This window comes from Ranitomeya imitator, chromosome 1 (genome assembly GCF_032444005.1).
Source record: "Ranitomeya imitator isolate aRanImi1 chromosome 1, aRanImi1.pri, whole genome shotgun sequence".
Taxonomy (NCBI): domain Eukaryota; kingdom Metazoa; phylum Chordata; class Amphibia; order Anura; family Dendrobatidae; genus Ranitomeya; species Ranitomeya imitator.
The window spans coordinates 535,746,271-535,770,151 of record NC_091282.1 but is presented as its reverse complement, the minus strand read 5'-3'; the positions used below and the strand labels follow the sequence as shown (position 1 = coordinate 535,770,151).

General features: G+C 42.3%; 1 protein-coding gene across 1 annotated transcript in view; it reads right to left on the bottom strand.

The window, feature by feature from the left end:
• The window catches only part of TRIM14 (tripartite motif containing 14), a 100,084-nt gene that overhangs the window by 57,920 nt on the left and 18,283 nt on the right, over positions 1 to 23,881 (bottom strand). Inside the window, exons 2-4 of the mRNA XM_069767588.1 lie at positions 20,111 to 20,206; positions 8,957 to 9,190; positions 30 to 192 (exon numbers count right to left, since the gene is read on the bottom strand). Of these exons, the coding sequence (XP_069623689.1) occupies positions 30 to 192; positions 8,957 to 9,190; positions 20,111 to 20,206 (493 nt within the window). The remainder of the gene's footprint in view (positions 1 to 29; positions 193 to 8,956; positions 9,191 to 20,110; positions 20,207 to 23,881) is intronic.

Here is a 23,881-nt window from a genome sequence, read left to right as displayed (position 1 = left end):
AAGAGGTGTTTTATTAAGAGATCCCCTACCTTTTTGAAACCGGATTGCAGGCGGCTCCTTGATTGAAGATTTGAGGTTTTCTATGAAGGCACTATAGTATTTCTCGATATCCTCAAATTTAACAGGGATTGGATGCAGCTGCTCGGCCGGAATGGACTGACTCTTCATTTCCCTTTCAACGGAGCAGAAATCCTAAATGAAAGCATAGGCCTCTTACATCATGGATAATACAGTCTATACAAGAAAACCCCAGTAAGCTTTGTAGCCACATAATATATTAATTTTGTCATCTTCATTCACAATCATTACAGAGACAAAAATGATTTATTCAAAATAATCTAAAACAGAAAAGACACATTTTTTGAAAACTGTGTGGAAAAATCATATTGCCCAATTCATTATTTCATTAGTGCCTGATTTTTGTCGAATTTGTAGTGTTTTAAGTCATATCCTCTTTACAATTACACCTTTTTCTAAGCTTATTTTATGTGTTCTTCTGTTTGTTTTTAATTCGCCACTGTGGGTGGAGTTTAAGCGTTTCTGATGTTTTTGGCTTATTCATCATTTGTGACCTTTCAAAAAGACACATTTGTCGCAAATGTACTCCACGTGCCCCAGTGGAGCGATTTTAAATTCGTCAGACATTTTTGTGCAGTTTTCCAAAACGTGTGACTTTTTTGTCCTAAAAGTTACAAAGAAAGTTAAAGACAAAGTTGAAAAAAACATTTTTTGACTTTGCGCAAAAATAATGAACTGTGGACGCCATTTTTTAAGCATTTGGCTCAAAAAACAGCAATGAATAAGACAAGACAAAAAAAGTGATAAAAAAGCCCAATTAATCAGGACCTAAGTTTAGAAACAATGGCAGTACGAAATGCCATGATGTTAGAATACCGCATTCTGATTTTACATTTTGTATGGAACCTTAAAGGGGATGTCCAATTCATATCTTATTAGATGTCTTGGGGACATGATTTTGTAGTAATTATTTTTATTATTATATAACTGTTATATATATAATGCAGGGTCTCCTCTCGCACTTCTAAGGCCCGGGTCACACGGTACAATGATTCCCTATGGCCCAGCTCCTATCTGGCATATTTTACACATCCGTATTTTTATTTCTTGTACGGCCGTAGACAATCGCAGCATGCTGCGTTTGTCAGTGTATTGCGCAAAAAATCCGTAAATGAAAGTCAATGGGGGCGAGAAAAATATGGATTACACACGGACCAGCAGTGTGACTCTCGAGAAATACGCACTAGTGTTCTATAGAAAAGCCGGTAATTCAGTGCGGTGTACAGTAAAATCACACTGACAGGTTAGACTAGAATAGCTAAAATAAATGTCTACACATAGTATAGGGATATATATATATATATATATACTGTGTATATATATATATATCTATCAGTGAGACATCTACTATATACTGTAATTGTCTAAGGATCACTTCCGTCATTCTGTCTGTCCTTCTGTCTGTCTTTCTGTCTGTCACGGATATTCATTGGTCGCGGCCTCTGTCTGTCATGGAATCCAAGTCGCTGATTGGTTGTGGCAAAACACCCATGACCATTGCGACGACCAATCAGCGACGGCCACAGTCCGGCGGCAATATGGCTGCTTTTTCCTCCCCACAGTCAGTGCCCGCTCCATACTCCCCTCCAGTCATCCAGTCAGCCCTCACACAGGGTTAATACCAGCGTTACCGGAGCGCGGTGTAACGCACTCCGGTTACACAGCTATTAACCCTGTGTGACCAACCCTTTTACTATTGATGCTGCATATGCAGCATCAATAGTAAAAAGATCTAATGTTACAAATAAGAATAATTTAAAAAAAAAGGTTATTCTCACCCTCCGACGTGGTGCGGTGTCCTCGGCAGTGCAAGCGGCAGGTTCCGGTGCTAAGGATGCTATGCGAGAAGGACCCGCCATGACATCACGGTCATGTGACCGCGACATCATCACAGATCCTGCGCTCATACCAACCCTGGGACCGGAAGCTGCAACATGCACCGCACACAGGCGACAGGACTACAAGGGGCAGCACGGTGGCTCAGTGGTTAGCACAGCAGCCTTGCAGCGCTGGAGTCCTGGGTTCTAATCCCACTCAGGACAACATCTGCAAAGAGTTTGTATGTTCTCTCCGTGTTTGCGTGGGTTTCCTCCGGGTTCTCCGGTTTCCTCCCACATTCCAAAGACATACTGATAGGGAATTTAGATTGTGAGCCCCATCGGGGACAGTGATCATAATGTGTGCAACCTGTAAAGCGCTGCGGAATATGTTAGCGCTATATAAAAATAAAGATTATTATTATTTATTATTATTAAGGGGCCCTCGGAAGGTGAGTATATGTTTATTTTTTAACCTGTTACATACATGGCTGGGCAATATACTTCGTAGCTGGGCAATATACTATGTGACTGGCCAATATACTATGTGTCTGTGCTGTATACTACATGGCTCTGTGCTGTATACTACGTCGCTGTGCAATATACTACGTGGCTGGACAATATACTAGGTGGCTGGGCAATATACTACGTCTCTGGGCAATATACTACGCGACTGGGCAATATACCACGTGACTGGGCAATATACTACATGGCTGGGCAATATACTACGTGGCTGGGCAATATACTACATGGCTGGGCAATATACTACGTGGTTGGACAATATACTACGTCGCTGGGCAATATACTATGTAGCTGGGCAATATACTACGTGACTGGGCAATATACTACGTGGCTGGGCAATATACTACGTGGCTGGGCAATATACTACGTGGCTGGCCAATATACTATGTGGGCTGTGCAATATAATACGTGGATATGCATATTCTAGAATACCCGATGCGTTAGAATCGGGCCACCATCTAGTGTATATATATATATATATATATATATATATATATATATATATTTATATTTCATACAGCGCTTGATAGCTTAAAAGCCGGTAATTCAATTGCCGGCTTTTGCTATCTCCTTCTCAAACCCGACAGGATATGAGACATGGTTTACATACAGTAAACCATTTCATATCCCTTCTTTTTTTACATATTCCTCATTAGTAATGTTACAAGTGTATGTGTGTAAAATTTGGGGGCTCTAGCATGGGGATTTTTCTGAATATTTTCTCACGCTCGAGTTCATTTGAGGTTATACCAGCAGGCGGCGCAGCACTGCAAGTCTAGGTAGCTACGTTCCCCTTCTTACCATTCATTCCCCAGTTTTTACAAGCAGGGGTGGCTGCATTAGCAGGTTCCTGCTTGTAAAATTATTTAACCCCTTCAGATGGATTTACATCGTGGGACATGACTGAGCATCGAAGAGTTATGGGATATTGTTGTTTTTTTATTTTAACTTTGTTTCAGGTGACAAGGGTCTTCAATTTGATTGACAGTATAATAAACTATTACAACACACTGTGTCTTTATTTAAAAAATACTTTTTTCATAATGTGTGTGTTTTATTAACCATTTACTACCATTGGATTATGGATAGGTGTCTTATTGACGCCTCTCCATTATTAACCTGGCTTAATGTCACCTTACAATAGCAAGGTGACATTAACCCTTTATTACCCCATATCCCACTGCTACAGGAGAGTGGGAAGAGAGTGGCCAAGTGCCAGAATAGGCGCATCTTACAGATGTGCATTTTCTGGGGTGGCTGGGGGCAGATGTTTTTAGCCAGGGGGGCCAATAACCATAGTCCCTCTCTAGGCTATTAATATCTGCCCTCAGTCACTGGCTTTCCCACTCTGGTGGAAAAAATTGCACGGGAGCCCATTTTTTCTGTGATTTAACCCTTTATTTTAACAGCTAGAGCCCCCAAATTTTACACACATACAATTGTAACATTACTAATGAGGAATATGTAAAAAAAAGAAGGGATATGAAATGATTTACTGTATGTAAACCATGTCTCGTATCCTGTCGGGTTTGAGAAGGAGATAGCAAATGCCGGCAATTGAATTACCGTCTTTTAAGCTATCTAGCACTGTATTAAATATAAATATATATATATATTAAATATAAATATATGTATATATGTGTCTCACTGACATATATATATACATAGACTGTATATATGTTTTCATAAATATTTGAGCCCATGGATCCATTGTATGTCCGTTTTGCAAGCTGGCGAGAAAATCTCGCTGTACGGATGGCATACGGATTACATACGGAGGATGACATGCGTAAAATACGCTGCCACACCCTGCCTACGGATGACATACGGATCACTGTTTTGGGAAAATTTCTGCGTATTACACATGTAAAATACGGACCGTGTTTCCCTACGCTGAGTGACCCCCGCCTAAGACTGCACAGTTCTACAGTTCTCAAAATGGCACTTAAAGGAACAGCAATGACCATCAGCTTCCTGCTACACATAGCAAAGCAGTTTTTCTTTTGGCTCATATACAGGTGTATTCACATGTTCCTCAAACAGCAGTTATTTTGTAAACTGGAGGTCTGTGCAGTCTGTGAAGAAGGCTGCCTAACAACTTGGTGGTGATTCACAAAGAAGCCAATAACACTTTTAAATGGGTAAGTACTTCAAAATCATGTCCCTGACACATTTGTTAGATAAAGTGGGCACACAAAAGCTTTTTCAGGTGGATTCCACTCTGGAAACCACCTGAAAAAGCTGAAAGAATATACTAAAAAAAATGTAATATATATTTCTACATAAAAACCACTCGCTGTTCATATGAACAAATTTTTGAACATCTTTTAACCGCTTCAGGTTTCCAAAGATACCAAGCAGTTTAAGGAAGCAACCATTCTTTATGAGCTTTCCATTTGGAAGACGCTATGCACTACAAGACAATGAGAAGGCAGTATCTTTACCTCAGGAAGGAAACTATCCAAAAAAAACTATACTAAAACTTTTCTGCCTATCATTCTTGAGAGTGGGGATAGATGGAGCTCATGAATATGAATGACTACATAGCAGATGCTCATTATTGAGAGGACTAGCAGAGCTGCAGCAGTTAAAGTCTTTGATCAAAACTACAGTAAGAAATCCATTATGCAATAGTGCGCTGACATTATAGTATCTGTCACTACTTTTCTGCTACTCTTACCTGGTAACACATTCTCTTTAGCCCTTCCTGTTCGTGAAAATCTGACATAACATTTCATACATAAGCCAATTTTAATTATTTAATTATTGTATTACAGTTCATTAATTTCTGACCAGCACCATACAATTTATTCTGAAAATCTATGGTGTTTATGGTTTACAATATTCAATAATGTCATGAATGACATAAGATATATACTTGTGCTTCTCACAAAATTAAAATATCATCAAAAAGTTATTTTATTTCAGTTATTTAACACAAAAAGTGAAACTCAAAAGTAATTATCTCAGTAAATTAGAATACTTTATGACACCAGCTTGAAAAATGATTTTAAAATCTGAAATGTTGGCTGTTAGGTCTCGAGTTCCCGCTTCTGCACAGGGGGAATCTCGGGCCATCTCCGCTGCGGTCTCCCATTCTTATCCAGCCGCAGTGGAGTCTGCTCAGCAGGGACGTCGGTCCCAGCGTCTTGCTCAGTCTCACTCTGTACAGAGAGTTACTGCTGCTTCTTCAGCTTCTGCCATTAAAGCCAGTGCTGGTCAGCAGCGAGCGGACTTCTCTGGGACTAAGTCCTTGTCTGCACACACTGAGCATGCCCAGGGCAAGATCTCCCGTTGGGGATCGAGGGTCATGTGCTCAGGCTCTGCAGCACATTCCATTGGTCCTCTTGGCAGGTCTTGGAAGGGCAAAGTTTCTGTGGCCACTTCCTGTGCTGCAACTATATAAACTGCGCATGACCGCACGGCCATGCGCTAGTGTACATTTGCTTACGTGTGTTTGTTGTGAGTGCAAGTCGTCCTTGGATACCCCTTCCCTATTGAATGTCTGTTCGCGGAAGGTGTATGGTTGCTATCTAGCGCCCGACTTATCCTACAGCACTAATCACACGTTACAGCGTCCAGTTGCTGTGACCGCCAGTACGGCGCCGTGCACTTCCTCTGTGCTGTCCTTACCCAAGCCTGGGTGGTTAGTGGCATTCGTCAGTGCGGCACCGCATGCACTCTTGTGCCCTAATATTGTTATTCTGCTTCCTTACACACCCAGTTGCGGTGTTGTGCCAGCAAGGGTCTAATCGGACTTCAATCCTAGTTGTGGTTGAGTTCGCTGACTACTTGCTCGCCTTCTATGTGCGGTACCGCGATCCTGTGATGCAACAGGATCGCTTCCTTCACGCTGGGTGAAGTTTAACCCACGTGTGTATACTTATGAGTACCGCCATATAGTCCGTCATTACTTAGCAGCAGGTTCCATCTCTGCACGGTGGACCCCGGGCTGCGAACGCACCATACACTATCTGTCTTATTATTTGGTGCGTTCCGCTAGCCCTAACATTGGCCTACTGAAATGTATGTTCAGTAAATGCGCTCAATTCTTGGTCGGGGCTCCTTTTACATCAATTACTGCATCAATGCGTCATGGCATGGAGGTGATCAGCCTGTGGCACTGCTGAGGTGTTATGGAAGCCCAGGTTGCTTTGATAGCAGTCTTCCCTCGTCTGCATTGTCAGGTCTGGTGTCTCTCATCTTCCCCTTGACAATACCCCATATGGGGTTATGGTCAGGCGAGTTTGCTGGCCAATCAAGCACAGTGATACTGTTGTTTTTAAACCAGGTACTGGTACTTTTGGCACCGGTGCCAAGTCCTGCTGGAGAATTATATTTACATCTACAAAAAGCTTGTCGGCAGAAGGGAAGCATGAAGTGCTATAAAATTTCCTGGTAGATGACTGCACTGACTTTGGTCTTGATAAAACGCCGTGGACCTACACCAGCAGTCAGATGACATGGCTCCTGAAACCAACATTGATTGTGGAAACTTCACACTAGACCTCAATCAGCTTGGATTGTGTGCCTCTCCACTCTTCCTCCAGACTCAGGGACCTTGATTTCAAATGAAATGCAAAATTTACTTTCATCTGAAAACAACACCTTGGACCACTGAGCAACAGTCCAGTTCTTTTTCTCCTTGGCCCAGGTAAGACGCTTCTGGCATTGTCTATTAGCCATGAGTGACTTGACACAAGGAATACGACACTTGTAGCTCATGTCCTGGATATGTCTCTGTGTGGTGGCTCTTGAAGCAATGACTCCAGCAGCAGTCCGCTCCTTGTGAATCTCCCCAAAATTTTTCAATGGCCTTTTCCTAACAATCCCCTCAAGGCTGCGGTTATCCCAGTTACTTGTGGACCTTTTCCTACCACACTTTTTCCTTCCACTCAATTTTCCAGTCATAAGCTTGGATACAGCACTCTATGAACAGCCAGCTTCTTTAGCAATGACCTTTTGTGGCTTGCCATCCGTTTTCATTGGCTGTAAGCAATAATCAGCAACATTAACAGAAATAAACACTTGAAATAGATCACTCTGTTTGTAATAACTTTATAAAATATATGAGTTTCAAAAGAACTGAAATGAATAAACTTTTTGATGGTATTCTAATTTTGTGAGAAGCACCTGTATATAATGGATGGAGTAGGCAGCACACATTGTGTTTTTCACTGCTGTTAGGCTTATTCATTCTTCAATAGTGAACATGCAACACCAATCAGCAAAAATCATGAAATTATGAAATTCATAGGATCATGATAATGATATGCAAATTCTGAAACAACTGAAACAAAGTTTTTAAAACATCTCATTTTATTCAGTGGTGAGTAACAATGCCACGTGCAAAAGTACATGCACTACATACCTTGGCTGCTATCAATGAGATTATTAATAGCTGTTTGAGGAATATTCTGCCATGTTAAATGCACCTGGACAAATCATCAAGATCCACTGCTGGCAGCTCCCTCTGCAATTCCTGACCAATGATGTCCCAGATGTGCTCAATGGTAGACAAGCCCAGAGACACTGCAGGCCATGGTAGTATGCTTAGGCAATGCAGACTGCACACAGTAGCATGAGCAACATGCGGTCTGAAGTTGTGTAGAAAAATGGCTCCTGGTACACTTGGGAGAAGTGGCCTTACTACTACTGATTCCACGACCAAATCAATGTATTGCCAACCTGCTAGTGTACCTGGAATGAAGACTAGAGGAGTCCTGCTACTGTACATTATGCCTTTACGAAAGAACATCACACTGGTCCTACTCTTTAGATTATTATGTGAGGTGGCAAAATGTACAGTAGCCAGACCCCTCTAGTCTTCTTTCTAGGTACACTTATAGCTCAGCATTACAATTGATTTGATATTGGAACCAGTAGTACATATCTTCAAAGTGTCCTGGAGCCATTATTCAATACAACAGCGATATTGCTCCATGTTGCTCGTGCTACCGTAAGTAGCCTGCATGGCCTAAAGGGTCTACCATGGCCTGCATTATCTAAGGACATCTTGTACATGTGAGATTTAAATTGTCAGCAATTACAGATGGAGCTGCCAGCAGTGCATCTTGAGGATTTGTGCATTCAGTGTGGCAAAACATTCCTCAGACAACCATTAATAACATAATAACAGTGATAGCATACCAAGGCGTGTTAGTGCATGTGTTTCTGTGTGTGTGTAGCGCTCATATTCGATACTGAATAAATGAAACTGTTTTGAAATTTTGTTTCCATTTTTTTTATCATTTACATATCATTAACATGTCTAGTTATCTTGTGATTTCCATAATTCCACAACTTTTCCTTCTTGGTGTTACAATTTCAATATTAAGTGGTGTATATCCGATAGTGTCCACAGTGTAGAGGGAAGCATCCGTCCACCATCACAAATTAATTGCATACCACAGAAGAGTGTTACCATTTGGTGAATAGGGGGCAGCATTAAAATTTACAGAGCTTTTCCTAGCACATTGCGTTAGCCTACATTTTGCTTTCCTCACTCCATCTCTGTGGTTTAAGCAAAGCCATATTACCTGAATGAGTTGTACAGCATCAGTTTGATGATATATTCTTTTGATATGATCTTTAAATGTGTCGACAGCACTTATCTGGGCATGGCATGATTCTATCTGACCATCATATGCCCACAATGCCAACTTTGCCTTATCTTCAATAAATTTCTTTGCTAGTTTTTCCTCTTCATCCAGGAGCAGTCGTAGCTCTGTAAATTTCACTGTCAGCGTATCTTTGCTTGCCAAAGTGTGGGCCTAGAAGCACAGATGGGAGTGTTAGGAAAGTGTCAGGTATAAAAAGGAAGCATACAATGTTTCATTCACAGCAGAGGTTGGAGCTTTGTTAAGCTTTTCATCTGACTTGTTCTGATAAGGCTACCTTAAAAAAATGTCTTTCACTGCCTGTTGAGTACACCAGACAAGTCGACAATGTCATGTCTGGCAGTGGCAGCAAGGTGCCGTGTGGGGAGAAACTGCGAACGACATTATTTCAGTATTTTCTTTTCATGTAAATGAAATGGTTCTCATTCTAAGGACTTGCACTAATGTTCTTTTCACAGATCACAGAATTTCCTAGCAAAATTGTTTAAATCTAAAACATTATAGCTTGCAACACTGTAAGAAAACCCCTCTATCGTAGTGCCTATGGTTAGAAGAGTCTAGGGATGAGTCCAACCAGGCTGTATACCCTCTTTCTAAGGGTGCCATAGCAGCCAAGTGGTTAGTCCGATAGTCTCCTATACAAAGTGCTTATCTGCAGTCCTGGGAAGGAGTTGTCATACAATTATCACACCAAAAGCCCAGGTAGGCATCTGTGCATCTATCAGAACACTGATAAATATATTTCTATTACAGGTTCTCCTCCTACCTCACAGACTGCACAGCTCTCCTGTCCAGAAAATGGCTGCTGATGGAGGAGTATGTGATCAGACCTGTACATCAACTTCCTCCAATTGAAAAAACAACATTAATGAGAAGTGGGTTTCAATTTGAGGAGGCTGATGGCCGGGTCTGGTCACAAACTCCTCCATCAGCAGACATTTTGAGATCCCTAGAGCTGTGCAGTTTGCATTACCAAGAGGTAACGAAAACTTGGAATACTTATATATTAGCAAGTACCACAAAATCATTGCTAAAATAACAATAACATGGTCAACCCCTTTAAATCTGAAGGTAGTAAATGGACATATGTACTTCAATTATTGCGATTGGATAAACAAGCAAAGGAAGATTTATGGTTTCGATGGGGATATCTGAAAGTTAAGTGCGAAAGTTGTTAGTGACACACAGGGTGGCATTTAATTGGTTGTTAGGCACCCTCATGGTGCTTTACATGGCACTGAACAACTTCTCTTTCTATAACATCTGGGTAATTACTTTCAAATTTTAGCAGTAATTACTAGAATGAACACAATGAAATAGAGTGGATGCATTTTCTAAGGCTATACTTTATGCTGCCATGCTTTACCGCATTTCCTCCAGTGCACCGCTCTCTTCAAATCTCCTATGTCAAATTTAGCAATGCAAATATATAGGTGATTGCTATTTTATATCGGAGCTGTATACGGTAGTTACATGTTCTGCTACATTATAAATTACTCTTAGTGATTGCCATGCATTGTACTACACACGTTGAAAAATCTCGCAGCTTTCACACACAGGTTTCCCAAAAAATGCTGCAGTTATTGCTGCATTTATTTCTGGTGTTTTTTGCACAAAAATTGCTGCAGTCACATATTGGCTGTAAGTCAAAGGGTAAATAACAAATGCATTACAAATGGTATGTTTTAGCTGCCATTTTTTCACATGCATTCTCCATGTACTAGAGATAAGTGGATCAATCTGCTGTGAATCAACTGTGTGAGTCGAATTTCCAAAAATTACAGCTTCAAGTCTCCTAACGGGGATATCAAAGCCAAAAGTATATAAAAAAATGACTCGAATTTCCCAAAACTCGCTGCTTCAAGTCTCCTAAGGGGGATATTAAAACCAAAAATACATATATATTAAAAAAAACACAAAAGTTCAAATCACCCCCCCTTTTGCCTAATTGAAAAGAAAACAATTAAAAAACTTGGTTTCGCGGCATTTAGAAATGTCAAATCTATCAAAATATAAAGTAAATTAACCTTTTTTACAGCTCAAGTTGGAAGCGGGTGTATGGTTTGAGCTCAAGCAGTAAGCCAGCCACATACCTGGCAGGCGATGGCTGTGCATTACAGCCAGGACCTGCAGCTAACAATCGTGGATGGAGTGGATTACAGTACTCCCTTGAAACCCTGCCTGTGGCAGAGAGACTGATTTCTGTGAAGCATGGCTGCATATAGCACGAGCGATTACATACCTCCCAACTTTCGAGGAAGGGAAAGAGGGACAAAGTCAGCGGGGCGCGTAGCGCGGCGCGGCAAATTTTAGGCCACACCTCTGACCACACCCATTTTACAACTAGCCATGCCCCAACCACACCCATTTAGCACTTCTGATCACAATGTTTCGTAAACAATAATTATAAACAAAAAAATATGGCCACACACGACGCTCCATACTGTACAATGGCCACACACGACGCTCCATACTGTACAATGGCCACACACGACGCTCCATACTGTACAATGGCCACACACGACGCTCCATACTGTACAATGGCCACACACGACGCTCCATACTGTACAATGGCCCCACACGACGCTCCATAGTGTACAATCGCCACACACGACGCTCCATAGTGTACAATGGCCACACACGACTCTCCATACTGTATAATGGCCACACATGATGCTCCATACTGTATAATGGCCACACATGACGCTCCATACTGTACAATGGCCATTGGCCACATTATGCTCCATACTGTATAACGGCCCCACATGATGCTGCGTACAGCATACTTGCCCCACGTGATGGTCAATACAGTATTATGGCGCCACATTATGCTTTGTACAGTATAATGGCCCCACACGATGCTGGGTATAGAATAATGGCCACACATAATGCTCGGTACAGTATACTGGCCACACATGGTTACCCCACCCCCATCATTGCCTTCTCCATCACTACACACAGACACCTTTCACCGCGCACCCTCGCAGCAGCCGGCAGCTTCCACACCCACAGCGCTGAATGGTGTCATCCAGCTGCGCCGCTGCAGCTGTGATATGCCACTGATAAAGACCTCCGTGTCTCCTGTGCCAGTCCGTGTCAGAGAGAGGAGCAATATCTGCTCCGATCTGACACAGCCAGTGTCCGCTCTGTACACATGCGACTCCGCTCCATACACCTTGTACACACACGACTCCGCTCCATACACCTTGCACATGCGGCTCCGCTCTGTACACACATGGCTCCGCTCCGTACACCTCATACATACGGCTCCTCCCCATACACCTTGTACACACACGGCTCCACTCCATACACTTCGTACACACACGGCTCCGCTCCATACACCTTATACACACACAGCTCCGCTCCGTACACCTCATACACACGGCTCCTCTCCATACATCTCGTACACACATGGCTCCGCTCAATACACCTTGCACATGCGGCTCTGCTCCGTACACCTCGTACACACATGACTGAGCTCCATTCACCTTGCACATGTGGCTCCGCTCCATACACCTCGTACACACACGGCTCCGCTCCATACACCTCATACACACACGGATCCACTCCGTACACCTCGCACACACACGGCTCCACTCCGTACACATTGCACACACACTTAGCAAAATATATAGAAAAAACCAGCATATAAGGTCTATATACAAAATACTAACTCAATTATAATATGTTAAATATAGGAGGACTTGGAGTTTTTAGTATTAAAAATATAATTTATTAAATACAAAAAATATAAAAATACAAAAGACTATGACATATTACAAACAATAATAAAGCATGGAAATATAACGAATAGTGTGATCCAAATGGTGAAAAAACGCAAAGGGGTCGAGATCCTGGACAAATAAGGATAGCAATGTACAGTGTAACGATGCAATGAAAGGCATGGAATCAGTACTACATGCATCCTAATCACAGAGATAATCTCCTTCCTCATATATTTACAAAAGATTCCCGCCGTGCATATTTACCCCATATATCATAAAGGGCAATTGCTGCCTAGAAACAACCAGTGCATAGTAAAGGGTTAATTACCCATGGTATTTGTAGTGCCGACCTCTCTCCCCAAAGAGAGACCCTGGGGAGAGAGGTCGGGTCCCGGACGGCCTTTCATTGCATCGTTACACTGTGCATTGCTCCCCTTATTTGTCCAGGATCTCGACCCCTTTGCGTTTTTTCACCATTTGGATCACACTATTCGTTATATTTCCATGCTTTATTATTGTTTGTAATATGTCATAGTCTTTTGTATTTTTATATTTTTGTATTTAATAAATGATATTTTTATACTAAAAACTCCAAGTCCTCCTATATTTAACATTGCACACAGACGGCTCAGCTCCATACACCTTATACACACACGGCTCCGCTCCATACACATTGCACACGCTGCTCCACTCTGTATACCTTGTACACACATGGCTCTGCTCCGCACACCTCGTACACACGCTGCTCCGCTCCGTACACCTCGTACACACGGCTCCGTACACCTCGTACACACACGACTCTGCTCCATACACCTTTCACACGCTGCTCCGATTCATACACCTTGTACACACACACAGCTCTGCTACATTACAGTGTCAGACTATGCGGGGGGGGGGAATAGCAGCCACAATAGCATTGTGTTGTCACCCTCTCCCAGGGAGACAGACAGACGTGTCAGAGTCATCGATCTCACTCACACTGATCTGCAGATAACACAGCAGTGAGCACTGAGCGGGGAGGCAAACAAAGGAGGCTGTGAGTGTGTCCGTCCCTCACTGCTGAGCCCCACTCATTCCACGCACCATTACACCAGCCAGGCATCCAGTCCACTCACACTGGTCTGCTGCTTACATTGCCGCCGGCACCCAGGCTGTGTTCGGCTGTTACCTCAAACTAGAAGTGTCCCCTCTCTCTCCCTCTCTGAACAGTGACGCTGGGAGACTCAGGAACATGTGGAAGGGGCGTGGCCTAACAAAAGGGGGTGTGACTGAGTTCTCCTGCTGTCTCCCGGGATGAGAGCGTCCTGCGCTGGACAGCGGGGCAAAGAGTCAAATCCGGGAAAGTCCCGCACAATGAGGGACGGTTGGGAGGTATGCGATTGGATGAACGCATCTTTAAGACCCCTAACAAAAACTTTATTCCCTCTGTAGTGTTCTGGTTTCAGGTAAATATTTTACCTCACAAAAAGATTCAGCTGCCATCCCATGCTGTAAATTCTGTATACTTTCTTTTGTTTCCTCTCCTGGCCAGGAGCTTTGGTATATGGAGGGCCGTATTTGGCATTCATGCCGCCCTAGGCACTTTAACTGGTCAAGCCCCCTACTGATCAGTCAGACTAAGGCCTCCGGTATGTGTGGTGACACTTTTCACAAGTACCGGAAACACTTACACATGAAGACACTTTCAAGTGAATGGGTCTGTGCACATGTCAGTGTGTTTCCATGCACCGTGGGTTCGAGGGCAAAACATGCTGACATGTCCATTTTTAACAGCAGCATAGGTCACAAAACGTTCCACACACGTGCCTACAGATGACACACGGGGATGTCAGCTGTGTGACACGTACCAGCACCTGAGAAGCAGTGGTACAGTTAGGCCGGCGTCACACTACACCGTAATACGGACCGATGCTACGCGATAAAAAATTGCATAGCACTCAGACCAATGTTAATCTATGAGGTATCTCCTATCATCCGTTGTTTTCTTGGCCGTATTATACATGCATACGAAATCGCAGCATGCTGCGATTGTCACCGTATTACGCCCGAAATACGCCAATGCAAGTCTGCGGGTGCAAGAAAAACTTGCACACCACACGGACCATCAGTGTGACTTGCGTGTTCTATAGAAAAGCCGGCAATTCAGTGCCGTGTACAGTAAAATCACACTGACAGGTTAGAATAGAATAGATAGAAAAAATGTCTACACATACTGTATATATATATATATATATATATAACTATATAACTATATATATATATATATATATATATATATATATATATATATACATATATATAATTGACAACTATATATATATATATATTTATATTTCATACAGAGCTAGATAGCAAAAAAAGCCGATAATTCAATTGCCGGCTTTTGCTATCTCCTTATCAAACCCGACAGAATATGAGACATGGATTACATATAGTAAACCATTGCATATCCGTTATATTTTTATATATCCCTCACTAATAATGTTAGTAGTGAGTGTGTGCAAAATTTGTGAGCTCTAGGTGTTAAATTAATGGGTTAATTCACAGAAAAAACTGGAGTGAGCTCCCGAGGGCAGATATTAATACCTGGAGAGGGTCCATGGTTATTGGCCTCCCCTTGGCTAAAAACATCTGCCCACAGCCACCCCAGAAAAGGCGCATCTGTAAGATGCACCTATTCTGGCACTTGGCCTCTCTCTTCCCACTGCCCAGTATTGGCGCAGCTCCCAGACCACTTGCTTCATTCTCTGCTGGTGATCAGCGCTATCAATGGAGAATGTTGAGAGTTATATTCAATTGATAACAGTGAAAGTAGGTGGTGGCTGATGGGACTATTACTTCCATTAATCTAAACCTGTTGCAGCTAATAACAGTGAGAGCAGGCGGCGGCTGATGGGTGTATTCATCACCCACCGCCTGCGCTATAGATAAATATATAAAAAATCCAGTGTGGGTTCCCCTGTATTTTTGATACCCAAACAGACTAAATTGACAGCTGCGGGTTGCAACCCTCAGCTGTCAGCGTTAGGAAGGCTGGTTATCAAGAATAGAGGGGTCCACACGCTTTTTTTTTAAATTATTTAAAAAATAATTTTAAAAAACTGCGTGGGGTCCACCCCATTTTTGACAACCAGCTTTGCTAAAGCAGACAGCGGAATGCTGGTATTATCAGGCTGGTTATTGACCCCTCCAGCCTAAAAATACCAGCCCCAAGCCACCCATCAAAGGCACATTTATAAGACACCTATCCATTACTAATCCTATAGTTATATGGTAAATAAAGACAAGGCCAGAATAAAGTTGTTTTGTTTTATTTCTAATAAAACAAACCACACTTTTCCTTATTTTATTTAAAAATAACAAACACAGTTATATTCACCTAACGTCCATTCCATTAAAGCCCTTGTCTCCTGTAATAAAACAAAAATAAAAAATAACACGTGTCCGTTATTCTGTCCCACACCGTAATCCATGTCTGGGGATAAACAGTTTTCAACCTGGATGGTGCCAAGTTGCAACTGTCCAGGCTGAGAACCACTGATGAATGAGCTGCTGCAAGCGCAGCATCAGTGACCAGTTTTGACTTTTTCGAGGTTATCGCCGGTCACTGAGGCTGCGTTCCCAGCCAGGCTGAACTGCGATGACCTCAGCACTGTAGTTCTGAGTTCACTGCAGATCAAAGATTATAGCTTCCTAATAAAAACAAAATTGTGCTGATGTTGGCATGTGGGAAATGTTATTTATTATCTCATCCCCTGCCCAATACAATCCCAACAGTGAAACATGATGGTGGCAGCCAAGTACAGGTTGTCATTAAAGGAAACATGAATGCAGCCAAGTACAGAGATATCCTGGATTAAAACCTCTTCCAGAATGCTCCGCACCTCAGACTTGGTCAAGGTTTGCTGTGAGCGCCACCCTGTGTCGGGGCTCATAGCAAGCCTGCATTTCAGCTACATAGCAGTGATCTGATGATCGCTGCTATGTAGCAGAGCCGATCCAGTGGTGCCAGCTTCTAGCCTCCCATGTAGGCTATTGAAGCATGGCAAAAGTTTAAAAAAAAAGTAAAAATAAAATGTGAAAAAAATAAAAAAAAATATAAACGTTTAAAACACCCCCCTTTCACCCCATTCACCCCATTCAAAATAAAACAATAAAAAAAAAAATCAAACCTACACATATTAGGTGTCAGGCGTTCAGAATTGCCTGATCTATCAACAAAAAAAAGCATTAACCTGATCGCTAAACAGCGTAGTGAGAAAAAAATTTGAAACGCCAGAATTACGTTTTTTGGGTCGCCGCGACATTGCATTAAAATTCAATAACGGGCGATCAAAAGAGCGTATCTGCACAAAAGTTAGCAAAGTTTGAATTTTTTTTCACCACTTAGATAAAAGAGAACCTAGACATCTTTGGAGTCTATGAACTCGTACTGACCTGGAGAATCATAATATCAGGTCGGTTTTAGCATTTGGTGAACCAAGCAAAAAAGCCAAACAAAAAACAAGTGTGGGATTGCACTTTTTTTGCAATTTCTCCACACTTGGAATTTTTTTTCCTGTTTTCTAGTACACGACAAGGTAAAACCAATGATGTCGTTCAAAAGTACAACTCGTCTTGCAAAAAATAAGCTCTCACATGGCCATATTGATGGAAAAATAAAAAAGTTATGGCTCTGGGAAGGAGGGGAGCGAAAAACGAAAACGGAAAAACGGAAAATCCCAAGGTCATGAAGGGGTTAAAGCCAGCTCTTTGTCTTGATTGATAGTGATCCATTGATAAGAGCGAGCAGAGGCTAATATCAGTTTACCTATCTGCGCTTGGGCACCCACAATGGTAGAGCACGGTCTCCACACTATTCTCTCCAATAAAATATTCCCACCACACTGTCTGCCCTAGTGAAATATGGCAGTCACCACCCATCAAAAAAAGCGCCACACTGTCCTCCCCATTCTCCACACAGAGCCCCCCGCTCATGTTCTCCACACAGAACTCTGCCCATATTCTCCTCACAGAGCCCCCACCCATGTTCTTAACACAGAGCCCATCATATTTTCCATAACACGGCCTCTGCCATGTTCTCTGCTGTTTACAGAATTGATTATTATTGATTATTATGGTTTATTTATTGTTGATTAAAACCCTTAATAAAACATTATGGCAAGTTTCCCAACACTTGGTTAATGTCTATTACTTTAATTAAGTTATGGTTGGCGTTAATGTATACTTTTATAATCCCCATGTAATAAACTAAGAGGGTCCATGGGACCATAAGTCTTTTTGGGTGTATAAAGGGATAAGATCAGTGTGGCTAATATTGTTTGTTTTCTAAGTTCTTTCAACGGTAAACCCTGCTGAGTTTTTGGTGGGTATCTCATGGATGGGCAGAGAAGGAACATCTGGTGAATCTTTTCCTGCCAGAAGCCAGGAATCCCAGGATTGGTAGCTTAGCTGGAAAGGGGTGGTGAATTTTGATATTTAACCCCCCATGATGGCCAGCAACGGAGCATTGCTAACCTGAAGATTGGGGATCAACGGCCCACCCGCCCCCAAGTTCTTTATTTTGTTTATTTTAATTGTCGCTTGTTTTATTAGAGGAAGGTTACACCCAGACTCGTGGTTGGGTGATGTTGGCTCTATTTAAATATTTGTGGTGGGGTTTGAGTCAATTAAAGACTGAGCCTCTGTTTACTGAATTTATTATTGATTATTTATAAACCATTGCGGTCCGTTTCCCAACTCTTGGCTCATGTCTAATATTTTAATTAAGTCATGGCTGGAGTTAATGTATAACCATTATGATCCCATAGGGTTATCTCAAGTTCTTAAAAATAAAATTGCAAAGTGCTTGTCTTTGCAATTGCAATTTACCTCTTATTCATGACTGGAGGTATTTTCGGTTTTGCGTTTTAATTTTTTGCTCCCCTTCTTCCCAGAGCCATAACTTTTTATTTTTCCATCAATATGGCCATGTGAGGGCTTATTTTTTGCAGGACAAGATGTACTTTTGAATTACACCATTGGTTTTAACATATCATCTACTGGAAAATTTGACAAAATCCAAGTGCGGTGAAATTGCAAAAAAAAGTGCAATTCCACAGTTGTTTTTTTGTTTGGCTTTTGTCCTAGGTTCACTAAATGCTAAAAGTGACCTGCCATTATGATTCTCCATTACACGATCATAGACACTAACTATGTCTAGGTTATTTTTTATGTAAGTGTTGAAAAAAATTCCAAACTTTGTTTAAAAAAAAAATTGCGCCATTTTCCGATATCCGTAGAGTCCCCACTTTTTCTGATCTCGTGTTGGGTGGGGGCTTATGTCAGCTGTTCAAAACTATTAAGCCCGATGTCAGAAAGGGGTTAAAAATCATCTTTGTTTTTAAGAATGGAAGGATTTTTAGTTGTATAGTGTACAGCTTATTGTCAAAGTTATCCTGCAGTCTCAGAGTGGCAGGATACTTTAGGTAAGGAAGGAGCAAGTGCTGCAAAGATGCAAATTACAGCATGCTAATAGAATGAAGCTTGGACTGACCCACGGGCGAAAAGCTGAATCCTCCGGTGGGCCACTGTGCAAGAGTGGACCACCACCCTCTTATATGAGCAGTACTTGGCACAAAATACACACTTTGTATAAAGGCAGCATCTTATTCATCTAACAATCTGCCCAGTTAATTGTTATATAAATTTGTGATTGAGTATAATGTCATATTTGCATGTAAGTGAAAAGTGGGGTCCTGGAGTTGGATGCTGGCGGGCCTTCTCACCCCGGTGCTACAGTGCTCATAGTGCTCTGCATCTGGCTGGATTGCTGGAACAAACCAGCCTCAATGCCTTTGTGCTTCTCCCATGTTGCAGAGCTAAAGTTACCCTTGCTAGCAACCTCGGAGAGCGCACAGTTTGGACACAACCATGCCACAGGTCCAACTGTCAATCTTCAGAAGTGCACAGCCCCCTGGCAACCAGGGAGTCAGGAGGGTTGCACTCCTGAACATACAGCATTAGAACAACCCATTAGAATATATTACAATTTGCTGCTATCTTTTTTGCTATGCATTTTTGTAAATTACTGAATATTTAGTTTATTTGTATATGCAGAAATATTGCGCTTTAGCATGTATTGGCAGAGAAATGACCGAAAGAGATTGAAGGATTTCAGTCTGAGACTCTACCATTCATTACATCAAATTATGAATTGTGTCAGGAGCAGCCAATGGATTTTACTGATTGTATTCGAAAGCCGTGGAATACGAATCCCTCAACTCAGTGCTAAACAAGCACAGTTTACAACATTTGTGTATCGAACGTAACCCTGCAGTGTTTCTTGATTTTTAGATATGCCTCATACCTTGAGATCTGTGGCAGCTTGCTCAATATGATGTATGTTGCCAAGTACATCGCTTTTCTTTTGATCAAGCTGCTCCAGGCATCTGCTTGTCAGATTCTGCAAGAAATGGGAAGAAGTTTATTAACATAGCAAAATGTTTTGCAAGTCAGTTTTCCTGATTTTTCATGTAGAAAAGCGACTGAGAGAATCCAAGTTTTTATATATTGGTTAGAGTTTAAATATACTGTACATCTTTCGGGCTAATGCACAGTGTGTCAGGATATCCATAAGGTTTCAAATAGATATCGAAACCACTTGTAATATATCTGGTGTTCACCTAGAAAAGTCAATTTTGCCATTAAAATTAATTCTTGTCTTTCGTTATAGAAGTCAGCATAGACCTAAAAAACATCCTTATGGCCGCTATATTTTGTAGTGAAGGGGCTTGTACTTAAACCCTTTTATAGCTTGAGGAGTCACATGGAGCCAATGCAAATAATTCAGATGCATCCATTACATGAAAACATTTTCAGTGATCAGCATCCATGTGCTCTTAAAGTTATGCTGTTGACGTTTGTTTTCCATGTACGCTTTCTATCTATGTTTTTTATAAGTGTCTAAGAGGTAACAATTTTCCTTATGGAAAGTGACATACCTGATATGACCAGTGTTAGGAGACTTATAGGCCATGCAATGCTCCTCTGGGGAATTGAATAAGCAAATTGTCTCTTCAGAGGGGAAGAGGACTTGAACTTTAGTGCCACCTGTTGGAAGTATCAATCCTAAAAGTTAATATCAACCCTTTAATGAGAATTGCCACATGACATGTTACCTTTTAGACCCAAGTCAGAGGATTTCTCATGTCACGATTCCTCTGTTCAGAGTGTCTGGGGCTCAGTGATGGACAGCTCTGTTATCCTATCCTGTGCTGGGGCGTGCTGAGCTGTCGATGCTTTGATAGACAGCTCGGTTGATCTATCTAAGACTTGAAGGTGCAGAGATTTCCACAGGTGCTCCCTGTTCTTAGCAATTGTCCTGCTATGTAGGTGAGCTGTCTGGCCCAGATCACTGCCAATCCAAAGTTTATTCTAAGCCTGTGCTCTCTGGTGTGTGGCGCCTGGTCCCTGTGCTGTAAGTTCTGACCTTCTGCTGCTGACCTTTGACTATGTTCAGACTACTCATTTGTCATTGCCCCTTTGCATCTGATATTCTGCTGCTGATCTTTGGACAGTGTTCAGATTACCCGTTTATTATTGCCCCTTTGCATCTGATATTGTGCTGCTGACCTTAGGACCATGTTCTGACTGCCCGTATTTGTTATTGCCCCTTTGCTTATCTGCTATTTTTTTTATTATTATTATTTGAGATTTTAATAGCACCGTTTTACCATGGCGCTTTACATGTGAAAAGGGGCAAATATAGACAAGTGCAATAAACATGAGCAAAAACAAGGCATACACAAGTACAGAAGGAGAGAGGACCCTGCCCGCGAGGGCTCACAGTCTACAGAGGATGGGTGAGGATACACTAGAAAAGAGTAGAGTTAGTTGTGCAGCGGTTCAGCAGACAGAGGATCACTGCAGCCTGTAGGCTTGTCACAAGAGGTGGGTCTTCAGGTTCTTTTTGAAGGTTTCTATGGTAGGTGAGAGTCTGATGTGTTGGGGTAGAAAGTTCCAGAGTATGGGGAAGCACAGGAGAAGTCTTGGATGCAGTTGTAGGAAGAAGAGATGAGAGGAGCGTAGTGGAGGAGATTTTTAGAGGATCGAAGGTTGTGTGTAGGTAAGTACCGGGAGACCATCTTGCAGATGTATGGAGGAGATAGGTTGTGGATGACTTTGTACGTCATAGTTAGGGTTTTGAACTGGACCCTCTGGACAATAGGAAGCCAGTGAAGGGCTTGGCAGAGAGGATAGGCTGGGGAATAGCGGGGAGACAGGTGGATTAGTCGGGCAGCAGAGTGTAGGATGGGTTGGAGTGGTGCCAGAGTTCTAGAGAAGAGGCCAGAGAGTAGGAGGTTACAGTAGTCAAAGCGGGAGATGATAAGGGAAAGCACTAGTGTTTTTGTGGTTTCATGGTCAAGTAATGCGCGGATCCGGGAAATATTTTTGAGTTTGAGACGGCAGGAGGAGGCAAGGGCTTGGATATGTGGCTTGAAAGAGATGGCAGCGTCGAGGATCACCCCGAGGCATCGAGCATGGGGAAAGTATTTCTCTGGTATTCTGACCCTGGCAAGTGACCTGGCTTACAACTTCATATTTTCCCTTGGTTTACTACATTGTTGTGAATTCTGTGGCGGAGCTCCCTCCTGTGGTCACAAGTGGTACTTCGGCTGGTTCTCTCTGTGAGCTTCCGTTGGTGGAGGAAAGTGGTACTGCGGCTTCTGAGTTTCCTTCCTCAGGTGATGTGGTGAAGTCGTTAGGTGCTGCTCTATTTAACTCCACCTAGTGCTTTGATCCTGGCCTCCTGTCAATGTTCTAGTATTGGACCTGTTTCCTCCTGGATCGTTCCTGTGGCCTGCTGCTCTGCATAGCTAAGTTCCTCTTTGCTATTTGTTTGCTGTTTTTTTCTGTCCAGTTTGTCAATTTGTTTTTACTGCTTGCTGGTAGCTCTGGGACGCAGAGGGTGTACCTCCGTGCCGTTAGTTCGGTACGGAGGGTCTTTTTGCCCCCTTTGCGTGGTGTTTGTAGGGTTTTATGTTGACCGCAAAGTTACCTTTCCTATCCTCGCTCTGTTCAGAAAGTTGGGCCTCACTTTGCTAAATCTATTTCATCTCTACGTTTGTCTTTTCATCTTAACTCACAGTCATTATATGTGGGGGCTGCCTTTTCCTTTGGGGTATTTCTCTGAGGCAAGGTAGGCTTATTTTCTATCTTCAGGCTAGCTAGTTTCTCAGGCCGTGCCGAATTGCATAGGGAGTGTTAGGCGCAATCCACGGCTGCCTTTAGCGTGGTTGGAAAGGATTAGGGATTGCGGTCAACAGAGTTCCCACGTCTCAGAGCTCGTTCTTGTTTTTTGGGTTATTGCCAGGTCACTGTATGTGCGCTGATCTCTATGTCCATTGTGGTACTGAATTACCTTTCAGGAGGCCAAAAGTACTAATGATTCCCAATAGAGGGAAAAAAGAAGTTCTGAGACCATTTTTTTTTCTTTGCACTGTGTTTTGCCTTTTTTTTCCCCTAGACATTTGGGTGGTTCAGGACACAGGTGTAGCAATGGACATTAATGGTCTGTCTTCATGTGTGGATCAGCTCACGGCAAGAGTACAAAGTATTCAAGACTTTGTGGTTCAGAATTCTATGTTAGAACCGAGAATTCCTATTCCTGATTTGTTTTTTGGAGATAGAACTAAATTTCTGAGTTTCAAAAATAATTGTAAACTATTTCTGGCTTTGAAACCTCGCTCCTCTGGTGACCCAGTTCAACAAGTTAGGATCGTTATTTCTTTTTTGCGTGGCGACCCTCAAGACTGGGCATTTTCTCTTGCGTCAGGAGATCCTGCATTAAGTAATATCGATGCATTTTTCCTGGCGCTCGGATTGCTGTACGATGAGCCTAATTCTGTGGATCAGGCAGAGAAGAATTTGCTGGCTCTGTGTCAGGGTCAGGAAGAAATAGAGGTATATTGTCAGAAATTTAGAAAGTGGTCCGTACTCACTCAGTGGAATGAAGGTGCGCTCGCAGCTATTTTCAGAAAAGGTCTCTCTGAAGCCCTTAAGGATGTCATGGTGGGATTTCCTATGCCTGCTGGTCTGAATGAGTCTATGTCTATGTCTATGTCTTTTGCCATTCAGA